This window comes from Macrobrachium rosenbergii, chromosome 28, assembly GCF_040412425.1.
Source record: "Macrobrachium rosenbergii isolate ZJJX-2024 chromosome 28, ASM4041242v1, whole genome shotgun sequence".
Classification (NCBI taxonomy): domain Eukaryota; kingdom Metazoa; phylum Arthropoda; class Malacostraca; order Decapoda; family Palaemonidae; genus Macrobrachium; species Macrobrachium rosenbergii.
Window position 1 is genome coordinate 23417501 of NC_089768.1, and position 13444 is coordinate 23430944.

At 36.3% G+C, this 13444-nt stretch overlaps 1 protein-coding gene across 15 annotated transcripts in view; it reads right to left on the bottom strand.

Annotated features, from left to right (window-relative positions):
* The window catches only part of tmod (tropomodulin), a 193397-nt gene extending 182531 nt beyond the window's left edge, over window positions 1-10866 (bottom strand). For 4 of the 15 annotated variants that reach the window (XR_010857634.1, XR_010857635.1, XR_010857636.1 and 1 more), the window contains exon 1: window positions 10778-10840. Coding sequence is in view for 1 of the 15 variants with exons in the window: in XM_067130323.1 (XP_066986424.1) it covers window positions 6210-6224 (15 nt within the window). In the remaining 14 variants the exon portion in view is untranslated. Of the gene's footprint in view, window positions 1-6209; window positions 6587-10777 lie in introns of all 15 variants that reach the window. The other 11 variants (XR_010857637.1, XR_010857638.1, XM_067130330.1 and 8 more) reach the window with 5 other exon arrangements.
* Between the last annotated feature and the right edge of the window lie 2578 nt (window positions 10867-13444).

Consider the following 13444-nt stretch of genomic DNA (forward strand, 5'->3'; position numbering starts at 1 on the left):
TGCTGCCTACAGTGACTGAACTTGACAATGTAAGTCAGCTAAGTCAGCTTGTCGCTGCGTAATTTATTATTTGTTTCAAATTATGCTATGGTATCATTATAATTTATAACTTTCAGTGCACAGTCATTCGATGAAAAAAGTATTTGGCCAGCACTGCTACTTTACAGTGACTGAACTTAACAATGTACGTCAGCATGTCACTGCATTGTTTATCATTTGCTTCTAATTATGCTTTGGTATCATTATAATTTATAACTTGCAACGATGAAAAAGTACTTGGCCAGCACTGGTACTTTACAGTGACTGAACTTAACAATGTACAGTCTGCATGTCACTGCATTGTTTATCATTTACTTCTAACGCACAGTACTCCACAGGTACTTCAGAAGTAACAGCAGCAGTAGCCTGGACACAAATGCCGTGGAAACAGGAACAATCCCATTACCGTTGGAAACAAGCCCCCAGAACCGATCCGTGATATCATAACCAATTTGTGCAGTCACAAAAAAAAAAAAAAAACTGATCCGAAGAGAACCGAGAAGGGAAAAGAATAATAAACAATGTGTCCGACAGATGCCAAATCACGTGCCGTGTTGTAACGTGCCAGATGAGGTGGGCCAGTCAGGTGACAACTGTCTGTCTCTCCATTATACAACAGTCTAGGAATTCGTTATGGCAACAAATACAGGAAGATTCGAATATCCACATATATGGGATGTTTAGTTTGTGATGGATAAGACTGATTATTTTCCCCCAACACTTAAAAAAACTTGAAAGATTTGTCGTAGCTTGTCGCTTTTCTTGGCGTTTCAAATCCAAAAGTCTTACAATTTTGGGAAAGAAATTATATGAATAATTGAAGAAAAATACTGAAATTCATAAAATCAGGTTTTGAAAATACATAAAAAAATATAATAAATAAATTGAAATCCACGTATATCATCTAAATAATCACGAAAATATCTGACGTACGCTTTGAGAAATTTACATCGTCACATCGACCGCTTGCGGAAAATGTTTACTAATAATGGCAATCATGCAGAGATATCATTCGCAGGAATAATAATCGTGCTTTACGTCAAACGAGGGCAACGTGACGCCCCAGCTACAGTAAGCAAATTCACACCTGCAACAGACGCCAGGAACCCGGAAGTTGAAACTGTTTTTATCAAGAGTTCCTCCTCCTCCTCCTCCTTTTCTTCTTCTTCTGAAACTGTTTTTATCAAGAGTTCCTCCTCCTCCTCTTCCTCTTCCTCCTCCTCTTCCCCCTCCTCCTCCTCCTCCTCCTCCTCCTCCTCCTCCTCCTCCTCCTCCTCCTCCTCCTTTTCTTCTTCTTCTGAAACTGTTTTTATCAAGAGTTCCTCTTCCTCCTCTTCCTCCTTTTCTTTTTCCTCTTTTTCTTCTTCTTACCGCGCCCAGTGGGTAAGGCTAGGTCGCCCAGTCTTTGTCCTTATCATATCTATTAATAGATACTTCATTTTTCCTTCCTTCTTTTTTTCCCCTTCATTCTTTCATCTCAGGAAAAAAATTAACTCTTATATTTTCTCCAGAGGTTATGTCACGTGTTCTGTAACCATGCTGTCCCGATGACAGTTATTTTTAACATCTTAAATGGCTGATTGTACGATTCGGGATAGAGATATAGATGTGACCCTGAAATATTAGTGGCAGGACGGTAACAGACTTATAGGTAATTGACATATGTCATCACATCATCATTAGTTCCATTTCGGTCATTTATATCGGTCTCATAAATTTGGGGGCGGAGGGAGCGGGGTGGTTGTTAATGTTAAGAGATTTCTATGAAGTCAAATATGGTCATTTATGTTGATTTTTTATTTGACAACAAACGGATAATACAAAGTACTGTACAGTAACGATATCAACATATATATATATATATATATATATATATATATATATATATATATATATATATATATATATGATGTATATTTTTTGTGATGTATATATATATGTATATATATATATATATATATATATATATATATATATATATATATATATATATATATATGTGTGTGTGTGTGTGTGTATATATATAAACAAAAGTAAGTACAACATTTGGAAGTAATAAAAACTGATTATCTCCTACGTGCTAGAATACGCATGTTTGTATTTAAATGATCGTATACATTTGACTGCTAACCAACTGTAACTTTTATTGGATTTCAGTTAAATGGTTGGCAAGTTTGTACTGGTAAATAACCATAAGAAATTCTTTGCTCTCTCTCTCTCTCTCTCTCTCTCTCTCTCTCTCTCTCTCTCTCAACCTGCTTCTCTGAATATTTTACCTCAATTTATAGTGCGACCACGGAACCTTAAAGAAACTGTGTCATGATGTAAGCTGAAATTATCATTTTTCAGAACAATAACAGGTCAGGATATACATAGATATCCCTTAAAAAAAAAGAGAAAGAGAAATACCCCATAAACTGAGGGCAAACAATAAATAAGGAACAAAATACAAGCATCTGGCAGCCGTCGCTAGCTCATATATAGGGCGAAACCCCTGGAGAGAGCGATTGTTTATGCGAGCGCTCTTATGTTCCCGGTATTCATGCCACCCTTAGATTTTTGCCGGGGCGTTTGTCCTGGTGAAATTCATTGCTGAAGGAACTATACCGTAACAAACGACTTGGTTACTTATTCTACTTTACTTGGTGCGACTCTGGTTTGTCACTGGCATGACTTGTTGCCTTAAGCTTTGGAAAGTAAATTGAAGCTGTCTGCACGAAATTATTAATGATGTTGTTACATGTCGCATTAAGCTCCTCCGAGATACAAACATTAAGCATCAGGAAACTCGGGCAATACCCACGCGAACAAGGGTGCCCACGCACGCAGGCACAAACATACACGGACGGACGCAAAGCAAACATGCATATCCTGAGGAGACAAGAGTGCATCCATCAGAGGTATGCCGCTTTCCCGCCAAAGACAACACGGCCCCATTTGCAATCTTACTAAGAATAATCATTACTGGCATTGTTTGTCCTACGCTTATAAATAGGCAGAGATAAACGCCAGGTGTGCATATTCTTCCCAACTTTCCAACGCCGTTTGCTTTTGCGGAAGAAGCGTTGCTAACCTAAAGGATTTCCGCTTTTGCAACGAGAGGAGGAGAAACGGACGAACCTCAGCCTACAGCAGAAGCTAAAGGTCGCTTAGTTACATTGTCAGCTAATTACCACAAGCCTAAGGTCTGTCATGGTGCGCCTGGCAACACGAAATCAGATGAAAAGAAGAGCCTTTCCTTGTACGGCTAAATTGATTAAGAATGTTAAATGATATCTTTTAAGGAGAGTTAAAAATCTAACGAACTCTTCCCATTCTGGAGTTAGGTCAGAGAACACCCGATAGCCAAGAAGTCTTCATCTTCTCTGGCAAAAGTGACAAGAATTTCCCAGCTTGGCGAGTCCAGGATAATTTATCATGAAGTGTCATTGCTCCCAGAGAAATATGGACCCTCGGTGTCGCACCTAAAGAATTTCAGTCATTGGACCCTTGGTGTTGCAACGCAATTTGGGGACTCGTTGAATAGTATACCGTGACCGATACTCAGAAATCTGGCAATGGTAAGGAAAGAAATCATCGTGAGATTGGGGGCATGATATGCGATTTACGAATCTATATAACATTTCTGCTGTTGCCAATAAAAATCCTATTTGATTCTAAAGACAACGGTCTCGGAGAGTATCGTGCATATATAACCATTTATGGGGTCAGTTGCTGATGTACAAAGTATTTATAATGAAAACTGAAATTAAAAAAAAACAAAAATTTAAACAAGGGCAAAATTTCATTGAAGGGTGGACTATTCAGGTTTCTGCTTACCATTTTTCAGTATTTTATTTTCTGACCAACTTTTCGTGACACATGTTTTCTATATAAACTGAGGATTTTTATTGGCTTCTTTGTTATTTTATTTTAACTTCTCACTTCGACGAAGTTTTGTTAGAAAAAATATCCCAACTTGTATGACCCTAAAGTAAATAAAAATGAAAGAATCTCAAAAAAAGGAAAATAATAATAAAACTATCAACATTATTGTAATATAATAAATCAGAGCAGCTAGTATTGTTGACATTATATATATATATATATATATATATATATATATATATATATATATATATATATATATATATATATATATATATATATATCTATCTATATACATATATCTATCTATATACATATACTATATACATATATATGTATATATATCTATCTATATATCTATCTATCTATCTGTATATATGTGTGTGTGTGTACGTCTTCGTGTGTGTACAAAAATGTATTCATATAAATTAAAAAAACGCACGTTACATACGTGAAAATGCAAATTACATTACACATAATTTTAGTATGACTTGTCCTTCATATACAGCAATATTTTGATGTTCTCCGAGTGGGAGAGGAAGAGAGAAATAACAACGATAATATTTTACTTCATTCTACATGTTACGACACTAGAGAATGAGAGATAAAGTAACAGTAAGAATGAAATAAACAAGAGAAATGCTAAACGCATCATTAGAAAACAAGCGGCAGAAATGCATCAGCTGGCGGTACTAATTTTGGCGAAGTAACGAGAAAATCGCTAAAATAAAAGATGCGCAAATTTTTCACTATTTCTTCTAAATTAATGCATTCAATACGGCTACATCAGGATCAAAATTAGCGGCCACAGACTTCAGGTCGAGGAAGAGTTCTATAGATGATAAGATAGAAGAATTAAGAAGAATAGGAAAGAAGAATGAAGTTAAAAACTATCTTAACTACCGTGATAGTAATTTCCACGTGAAAAAGTAATTCTGTACGTGATAGTTTGTACTACTTGGGGATTTTGTTGTGATAGTATAAATAAAATTATTTGAATACTGAAAAAGTATGTTTTGGTCGAAAATATTATCCTGTGTTCCATAAACGGGTACTGAGTTGAAAGTGGTCATGTAGTAGGTTAATGTATTGTATGGTATATTACAGTTCATGAGGACAGTGTGACTGAGTTGAAAACGATATACGGGACTAAGATAATATAACTGTAGTGGTTTTATATTATGGGAAAACTGTATGGTACAATTGTGCACTGAATCAGTATAGCTGTACAAGCGAATAATGCATTTGTAAACCAGTATAGGCTAACTTAAATAGGGAATATCTATTAACTAAATTAAGGTCTATTGTTATCGTACAGTTATGGACATTTCATATTGAAACCTTGACTGTGTGAGATTAATTTGTTAGGGTCAGAATGATTCTTCATTCTCTCTTATAGATGAGATTATTAATTATCACCCCCCCACCCCTTTGAACGTTGCCACAAAAAAAAAATTAAAGCGAACATCAAGGTTTTATCCTGGGAGTTATAAAGAGCAGAATGAATCTTTTTTCCCAAAGCTTAAGAGAAAATTTTTTTAAGCATTACTTGAACGAACCGAATATCATTGCAGAAACAACTAAGCCTCACTTTGTGCTTGCTACGACGAGAAATGATGTGACATTTATGCTTAATATCAGACCATTCAACTTCTCATTCCTAAATATCACAGAGCAATGACTAATTATTAATAGAAAGGCAGACTAATTATCAAGTGTTGTTGTAACAAAGAAATGCATATTTCTAAGCACGTAGTTACTATGCAGTTTGAACTGAATCCTCTTGTTACGTGGCAACTACGGCAAATTGAGTTTTCAGAAGTCTTCCATAATATCAAGCCTTACATTTCACTCCCAGGAAGAAGTCTAAATGTGAAGATGTCCATAATTGTGTCGTTAAAGCAAGAACTTGGTCTTAACATTAGAAATGAAAGATAATTAAAGTATGGGAAGACCAGTTTAACGAAAAATTTTAGAACATAATTTGAGAATTAAGTCATGATAAAAAGCAATTTGTAAGAAAAATGACTTAAAAGGGCGACAGATAAATGAGAGATAATATCTGAGAACGCCTAATTATAAAGCATCTAAAAGAGTAACACTATCCAGAAGTTACAGAAACTAGAAAAGAAGATATGATATTATGGCAAACAGCAACAACAGCAATAATAACAGCAACTCGGCCTTATGTACTTGCGCGTGCGCAAGCGTGCGGAAATAAACAAAGCGTCTACAGCAAAAATCTCAAGACAATCGAGCATCAAAAGAGTGCAATGAAGGGTCATTCGGTAATTGTGACGTACCTTGTCCGATTTCATGTTTGCAATTGTCTCAGATCGACCTGTGACAAGTTAAAAGTGAGATACGAATAGAAGGTTCGATTCCACTGTGTTTGTGTGTCTGTAAAGGCCTGGTGTGGGATCTGATCCCCTTTTAGAGTGTCTATAGAGGCCTTATGTGGGATTTGAACTCCTGATTAGAACTCCTTTGCTTGTGGTCAGATTCCGACGGTGCAAGCACTTCAAGACATCGTGAAGGCGATGTTTTCTATCCGATTTTTTTTTCTTCGGAGTGTGTCAGGTAACAATTGACTGACAAAAATACTTGCTCTTGTAATGTTATTAATGGATAAACAGTTCTTCAAACGTTTGTCTTTTCAGTTCGATTTTCCTTTTGTTTTCTGTACGAGATAGTGAGAGTAAAATAAATAGATGGAGGAATTTCTTTATGAGTCTGTGCAAAATCGTCTGTCACTTGTCACTGATTACCGTTGGATTAGCATCGAATGAATGAGATTTTATTTGTTTAATACATACATACATACTCACATAGATACGGAAACACATACTCGTAAACATACATATATTCACATACGAGTATGTGTGCAAAGTTTAAAAATGCACTCACATAAAAGAATGCTTATTTACACAGACACAAACAAGCATCCATGTATATATTATATACATATATATACATATATGTATATATAAATATACACTAAAATTTTCTTGCGCTATCGATACACATGTTATGCACAGCTACTAATATGAATGAACGCACACTTTCATGAATAACTGCTCATGTTTGTACATATACATCGTAACAGATAAATATTAATAAACTGTGTATACTCATCAGGCGAGTCATTAATTCTTATGTCAGTCTGTTATACGTTACAAAATAAGAATGTTATTCGCTTGTCGCTGTCATAATTATGTGCGCCCTCATCTTTGGTTTTATTTACACATTTATAATTTGAAATTAAATTATAAATTTGACAAAATTATATTGTTATTGTTATTATGATTTCGATATGAATGCTTCGATGGTTGTTTGCGAAGGGAGCAGATGCCATTGAGAGAATCGTAGGTCATTCATTGATTTCGTTGATGAGAGAGAGAGAGAGAGAGAGAGAGAGAGAGAGAGAGAGAGAGAGAGAGAGAGAGAGAGAGAGAGAGAATATATGCTGAATTACTTGTGAAAACCATATGAATTCAGCATTTGTGAAAGAACATGATGAAGTATGATTCCGTTCTATTTTACACACCAGCAATATTAGTACTTTGCATCGGTGAATGAAATTTCGAGGGCATTGTAATTTTAATAATTTATCGTCCAATATGTACTGAACTGGCTCAAATAAAACGACAAAAATGCTATGAAATCGATTTGATTCGAACTGAATACAGAATTTTTGCCAAAGGCCAAGCACTGGGACCTATGAGGTCATTCAGCGCTGAAACGGAAATTGACAGTAAGAAGATCTGAAAGGTGTAACAGGAGGAAAACCTTGCAGTTGCACTATGAATCAATTGTCAGGAGAGGGTGGAAAGCAAGATGGAAGAAAGGGAATATGAAAGGAGGTAAAGTAAAAGGAATGAAAGGGGGTTGCAGCTATGGGCCGAGGGCACTACCCCTCTACGGAGGCGACTATGAAATCGACCTGGAGTCAGGCGAGTATTTTCGTTCAAAAATCGTTTTCAACTAAAATTGCACTGAATTGTATGAAAACCAGAAACATTTTTGATGACTGTTTTTTAGCGACTCGATCTTTGTGTCTTCTGGATGTCTTTAAAAGACTAAATAAAAAGGAAACGATGTCTGTTGATACCATTAGTTTGAGGGTAGGTTTCAATATCTAATTTAAGACTTGATTGGGTAAACTATGTCAAATGACTTTTTATGACGTATGGATAGTATTTGCATCTGATTTCTACCCTAATTAAGGGAAGGACATCTCATGAAATAATAATAATAATAATAATAATAATAATAATAATAATAATAATAATGAAATAAAACTATGGCAACAGATACCCGTTATATGTCCTCAGGAAACTTGATATCCAGCTAAACGCTGATGAGAAGATTGTAAGACGAATAGAGAAGACTGTGCGAATTAAATGCTGTAGAAGCCGCTATTTCTTTCAATAATAATAATAATAATAATAATAATAATAATAATAATAATAATAATAATAATAATAATAATAATAATAATAATAATCCTTGCTTTAATACAACAACATCACCCTACGGAAATCTTTTGCAAAACTGTTTACTTCAGCGCATCTGCACAAACACACTTCCTAACACCGAACGCCGCCCGTCTGCACGCTAAGCATTGCTCGAAGGAATTCACCCAGAAGTAAAAAAAAAAAAAAAGATGCGCCGAAAAGTTGGAACAAATGCCACCTCCACTAATAAACCCGAGCCCCAGAGATGAAACGGAGCCAGATGCAGGGACTATCAGTGAGTGCCTTTGCCGAATGCAATGGCTTAATTAATGATCTCTTTCGCGTCAGATGATTCTCTCTATCACGGCTCCCGAGGGCGAGGTATGTCAGTTAGTGTCTCTTTGCTAATAGGATTTGATCCCTCAAATACGGATTGCCATTTAAGTAGATTTTGGCGTTTAAATCAATTTTCGCTGATGAATGAATATGCAGTGTATGTTCAAGGGCATTTATGAAATGAGAGAGAGAGAGAGAGAGAGAGAGAGAGAGAGAGAGAGAGAGAGAGAGAGAGAGAGAGAGCGTTCTCTTTATCAGGGTCCTCGTTATTTAAACATGTTTTCCTTAATGAATGAAAATACGGTATATATTCAAGGGCATTTATAAAATGAGAGAGAGAGAGAGAGAGAGAGAGAGAGAGAGAGAGAGAGAGAGAGAGAGAGAGAGAGAGAGAGAGAGAGAGAGAGAGAGAGAGAGAGCATTTTCTTTATCAGGGTTCTCGTTATTTAAATGTTTTCCTTAATGAACGAAAATACAGTATATATTCAAGGGCATTTATAAAATGAGAGAGAGAGAGAGAGAGTTCACTCTATCAGGGCTCTAATTATTTAAACATTTTCTTTAATGAATGAAAATGCAGAGCATAATCAAAGCAACGTATTAAAATGTGTGTGTGTGTGTGTGAGAGAGAGAGAGAGAGAGAGAGAGAGAGAGAGAGAGAGAGAGAGAGAGAGAGAGAGAGAGAGAGAGCATTCTCTCTATCATGGCTCTTAAGGTCGAGGTATGTCATCTGGTGTCTCTTTGCTAATGGGATATGATCCGTCAAATGTAAATTGTTATCTAAATATATTTTCGTTCATGAATAAAAATACAGAATATATTTAAATGAGAGAGAGAGAGAGAGAGAGAGAGAGAGAGAGAGAGAGAGAGAGAGAGAGAGAGAGAGAGAGAGAGAGAGAGAGAGGCATTTGTATGATTTACATTCAATTCACTCTGTTAAAAATAAAAGCTATCGTGAGTTTCCAAAAACGTGCTTAATATCGAATTTTACATTACCTATATAGTTGGAAAAGAAAACGGAATATCAAAACCCTTACTAAAATTACTTGGCTATGAAACTGAAATCAGAAAGCGAGATTTTAAAATAAAAAGAAAATTCATTACGTCAACGGCTGATTAAAAAAAAAAACTATAGTTCTGAAACACTTTGATACCATTTTGAAAAACATACCAATTTCACGTCTCGATATTCAGTGAAATGTGATCTTTCTTTAGAGCAAAAAAAAAAAAAAAAGAAAATCCCCACATCTATTAAAATGGGCAGTAAAAAATTAACAACATCAAGGAAAATTTAAGTATGAAAAACTGACAAATATTAAAACATAGCGAGAGAAAAATATAAGAACGATAACCTTTCAATATGTCAGTTCAATAAAAATCTTTAAAAAAAATCTCTCAAAGTTTAAAAAGTTCTATTTATCTGAAATCAGTACAAGACCAACATAATAACCTTTTCCTTGCAAAATATCTATTCAGTTGTGTGTCTGATGTAAACCTAATATTCCTGTTTCAAGTGCCTGACTGACTGTTCCTTAATGTTTAAATACACAGTTTTAATTTTCTTATTCTAATTTGAGTGTGTTTGTGAATACTGTATTTACTCCGTCTGTTGCTCGACACTACGATCCTTTGGGGTACTGTCAGGCTAAGACTATTCATTGTGCCGTTAAGGAATGTTAAGACTTTCACATTATTTTCGAGTTTATAAAAATCTGTGGAACTTTGCAATCAGAGTCCAGTGTGGGAGATTCGAGTCACTGTGGTGTATGTGATTTTGTCTGGTGCACTGAGTTTTAGTAAAGATTTAACATGTCAGTGGAAGCTGCTGTCTTTTTGAAGTATATATATACAGTCCTTTCTTTGAAAAAGTTCGAGGAATTATCTCAGACAGCCCATGATATCAGTATACAATTAGAGTCCCTATTAAAGTCCCTTGATTTTCAAGTCAGTTCGCGACACTTCACGGCGTTTAAACAAACTTCTCGCAAATCACTCGTAACTTTTTCTCTTTTCTCTTAGAAAAGTTCTGATAAGATTAAAAAGGAAAAACTTGTGATCAAAGTTCCCACGACACGAACACTTTTTCAGAGAAAACTACCAAGACGATCTCTCGCCTTTGCGAAAGCTTCCGAGGGAATGGACCCATATCCATATGTGAAGTCGTTCCTCATACCACCCACTTTCCCACCCCAAAAAACCTCTCCTGCCTCCCCCTCTTCCTCCTCCTCCTCCTCCTCCTCCTCCTCCTTCCTCCTCCTCCCCATCATCATCATCATCCTCCTCCACAACCCCACCCAACCTCATCTCTCTTATAGTCTCCCCCCACGTTTCAGCCCTTGACTTCATAGGTCCCCTAAAGTGGGCTCCACCCAACCCCTCAGCGACCCACACCCATATTTCCCCCGTTTTCTCTCTCTCTCTCTCTCTCTCTCTCTCTCTCTCTCTCTCTCTCTGACTCTACGTGAGTTGTACTCAATTCCTGAGCTGGCAAATACTTTAGAATTAAGACATTATATTCCTTATAGCCGTGAGGAATCAGTCATTATAATTTTTCATTGTAGATGTTAAAACATTTCGTAAAAATACTAAGAAGAGAGAAGGAAAACGACAGATGTCGCGGGCGAACTCTTTACGGATAGGAGGTCGCGATTCCCAACGAAATCAAGGCGATCTCTTATAGCCAGCTGGCCGAAGGAGGGATTCGGAGGGAATCATCATCACCTGTCTAAAAAGCTGTTGGCCCCGCCCACTCTCTTCCCCCTGCGCGCGCAAAATTTCCCCTCATACGACTCCGCCCAGCTCTCCCCTCAGATCCAATTTTGGTGTTCTTCTGCCACTATTGGCGAGTTCCTTTCGCTCGGCCGTTTCACAAAGTATCGTTCCCGAAATTTTTGCTTTGGGCATTGACAAGGAGGAGCGGTTCTTGCGCCCGACGTTATCCTCGTTATCAATGAACTCGTAAATGTCACTTTGAGATTGCAATGTTCGCGTTGTACTTCATCACAAGCAAATTCTTTTGCTAGTTTTCGTTTTTATTCACGTTGCTTGCAAGCTGCTTACGAGCCAACTAAATATCTTAGTAGGATATCGGTACCTATGTTCGACCATCATATAATTCGTGACCAACTACATTATAAAAAATAAAAAAAAAAGTTTATTAGAATTCTCAAAATATAAGAAATAAAAGTGACCCCCCAAAAAAGCTCCCAAAAGACAAATGAAAGCAAAAGTGAAAAAAAGCGAAATCTGAAATATAATAAGCTCACTCAGCTTACGTATCATTCAAAGGACAAACAAACAAGCTGCTATGCAATTGCAGAAACAAACAAACGAACAGCAGCAAGTGAAAGTGCCATTTGTACGCTATCCAAAAGAAGCAGATTTAGTGCCTCGGCGTCTCCAAGTATCTCTGGCTCAACACTGTTTTGCTCACGCTAGTATTGTAAACCCCAGAAACACAAATTATTAAGTGGAGTTACAAGTCATTAATAAGATAGAAAGGGAATTTGCTTTTTAATGTACTGTTGTGGTGTGCACGATCAACTAGGTAATAGAAAGGTAATGGTGTGGTGTGCAGGATCTACTAGGTAATAGAAAGGCAATGGTGTGGTGTGCAGGATCTACTAGGTAATAGAAAGGTAATGGTATGGTGTGCAGGATCAACTAGGTAATAGAAAGGTAATGGTGTGGTGTGCAGGGTCTACTAGGTAATAGAAAGGTAATGGTGTGGTGTGCAGGGTCTACTAGGTAATAGAAAGGTAATGGTGTGGTGTGCAGGGTCTACTAGGTAATAGAAAGGTAATGGTGTGGTGTGCAGGGTCTACTAGGTAATAGAAAGGTAATGGTGTGGTAAGATTGCAACATTTGCGCTTGTTCGATCCTATGGTTCGTACCTTCCTTTGAGAGGCAAACATTTTAATGGCACCTCACTGCTTAAAAAAATACAATTGTACTTTTAAATACAATTACAATCTACTTTAAAAGAACTCTGCATTAAAGAATCACAAAATCTGACGTAAGAAAATGCAGAGAACAAAATGTGCTTCGATATCAGGACAATGCAACTGCAAATTTATCGAATCAATTCAGAAGTAAAAAACGAAATAAAAGGGTTACAATTTAAACAGAGGTTTTGAGAAATATACAGTTTGGAAGGTCATGATTAAAGATTTTCTGTCAGAAGGTCAAGGTTCAGAGTACATTGTTAGAGCTGAGTTTCTCAAGATCTCATAATTGGAACAATATCCTGTAACTGTTAAGGTATAATACCTAGAGAAGGTTTTAACTAGAGAAGACTATCTAATGGAGCAATTGTGATTAGAGACAGATTTTTCTAGGATCATCCTAAAACAGAGATATAGAGCCTGATTATTCTAGAAGCATCCTAGAACAGAGATATAGAATCAATCTTTCTAAAAAACATCCTAAACAGAGGTATGGAAACTGATTTTCTGAGGAATATCCAGAACTGAAGTATAGATTAAAGATTTTTCTAAAGGCATCCTAGAATAGAGATATAGAGCTTAATCTTATTAGGAGTATCCTAGAACAGAGATATGGATCCTGATTTTCTATAATAGCATCCTAGAACTATTTTAACAGAGCCTGATTTTCTAATGGAGCAATTATAGAATAGAGATTTAGAGCCTAATCTTTCTAGGAGTATCCTAAAACAGAGATATAGAGCCTGATTATTCTAGAAGCATCCTAGAACAGAAATATAGAGCCTTATCTTTCTAGGAGCA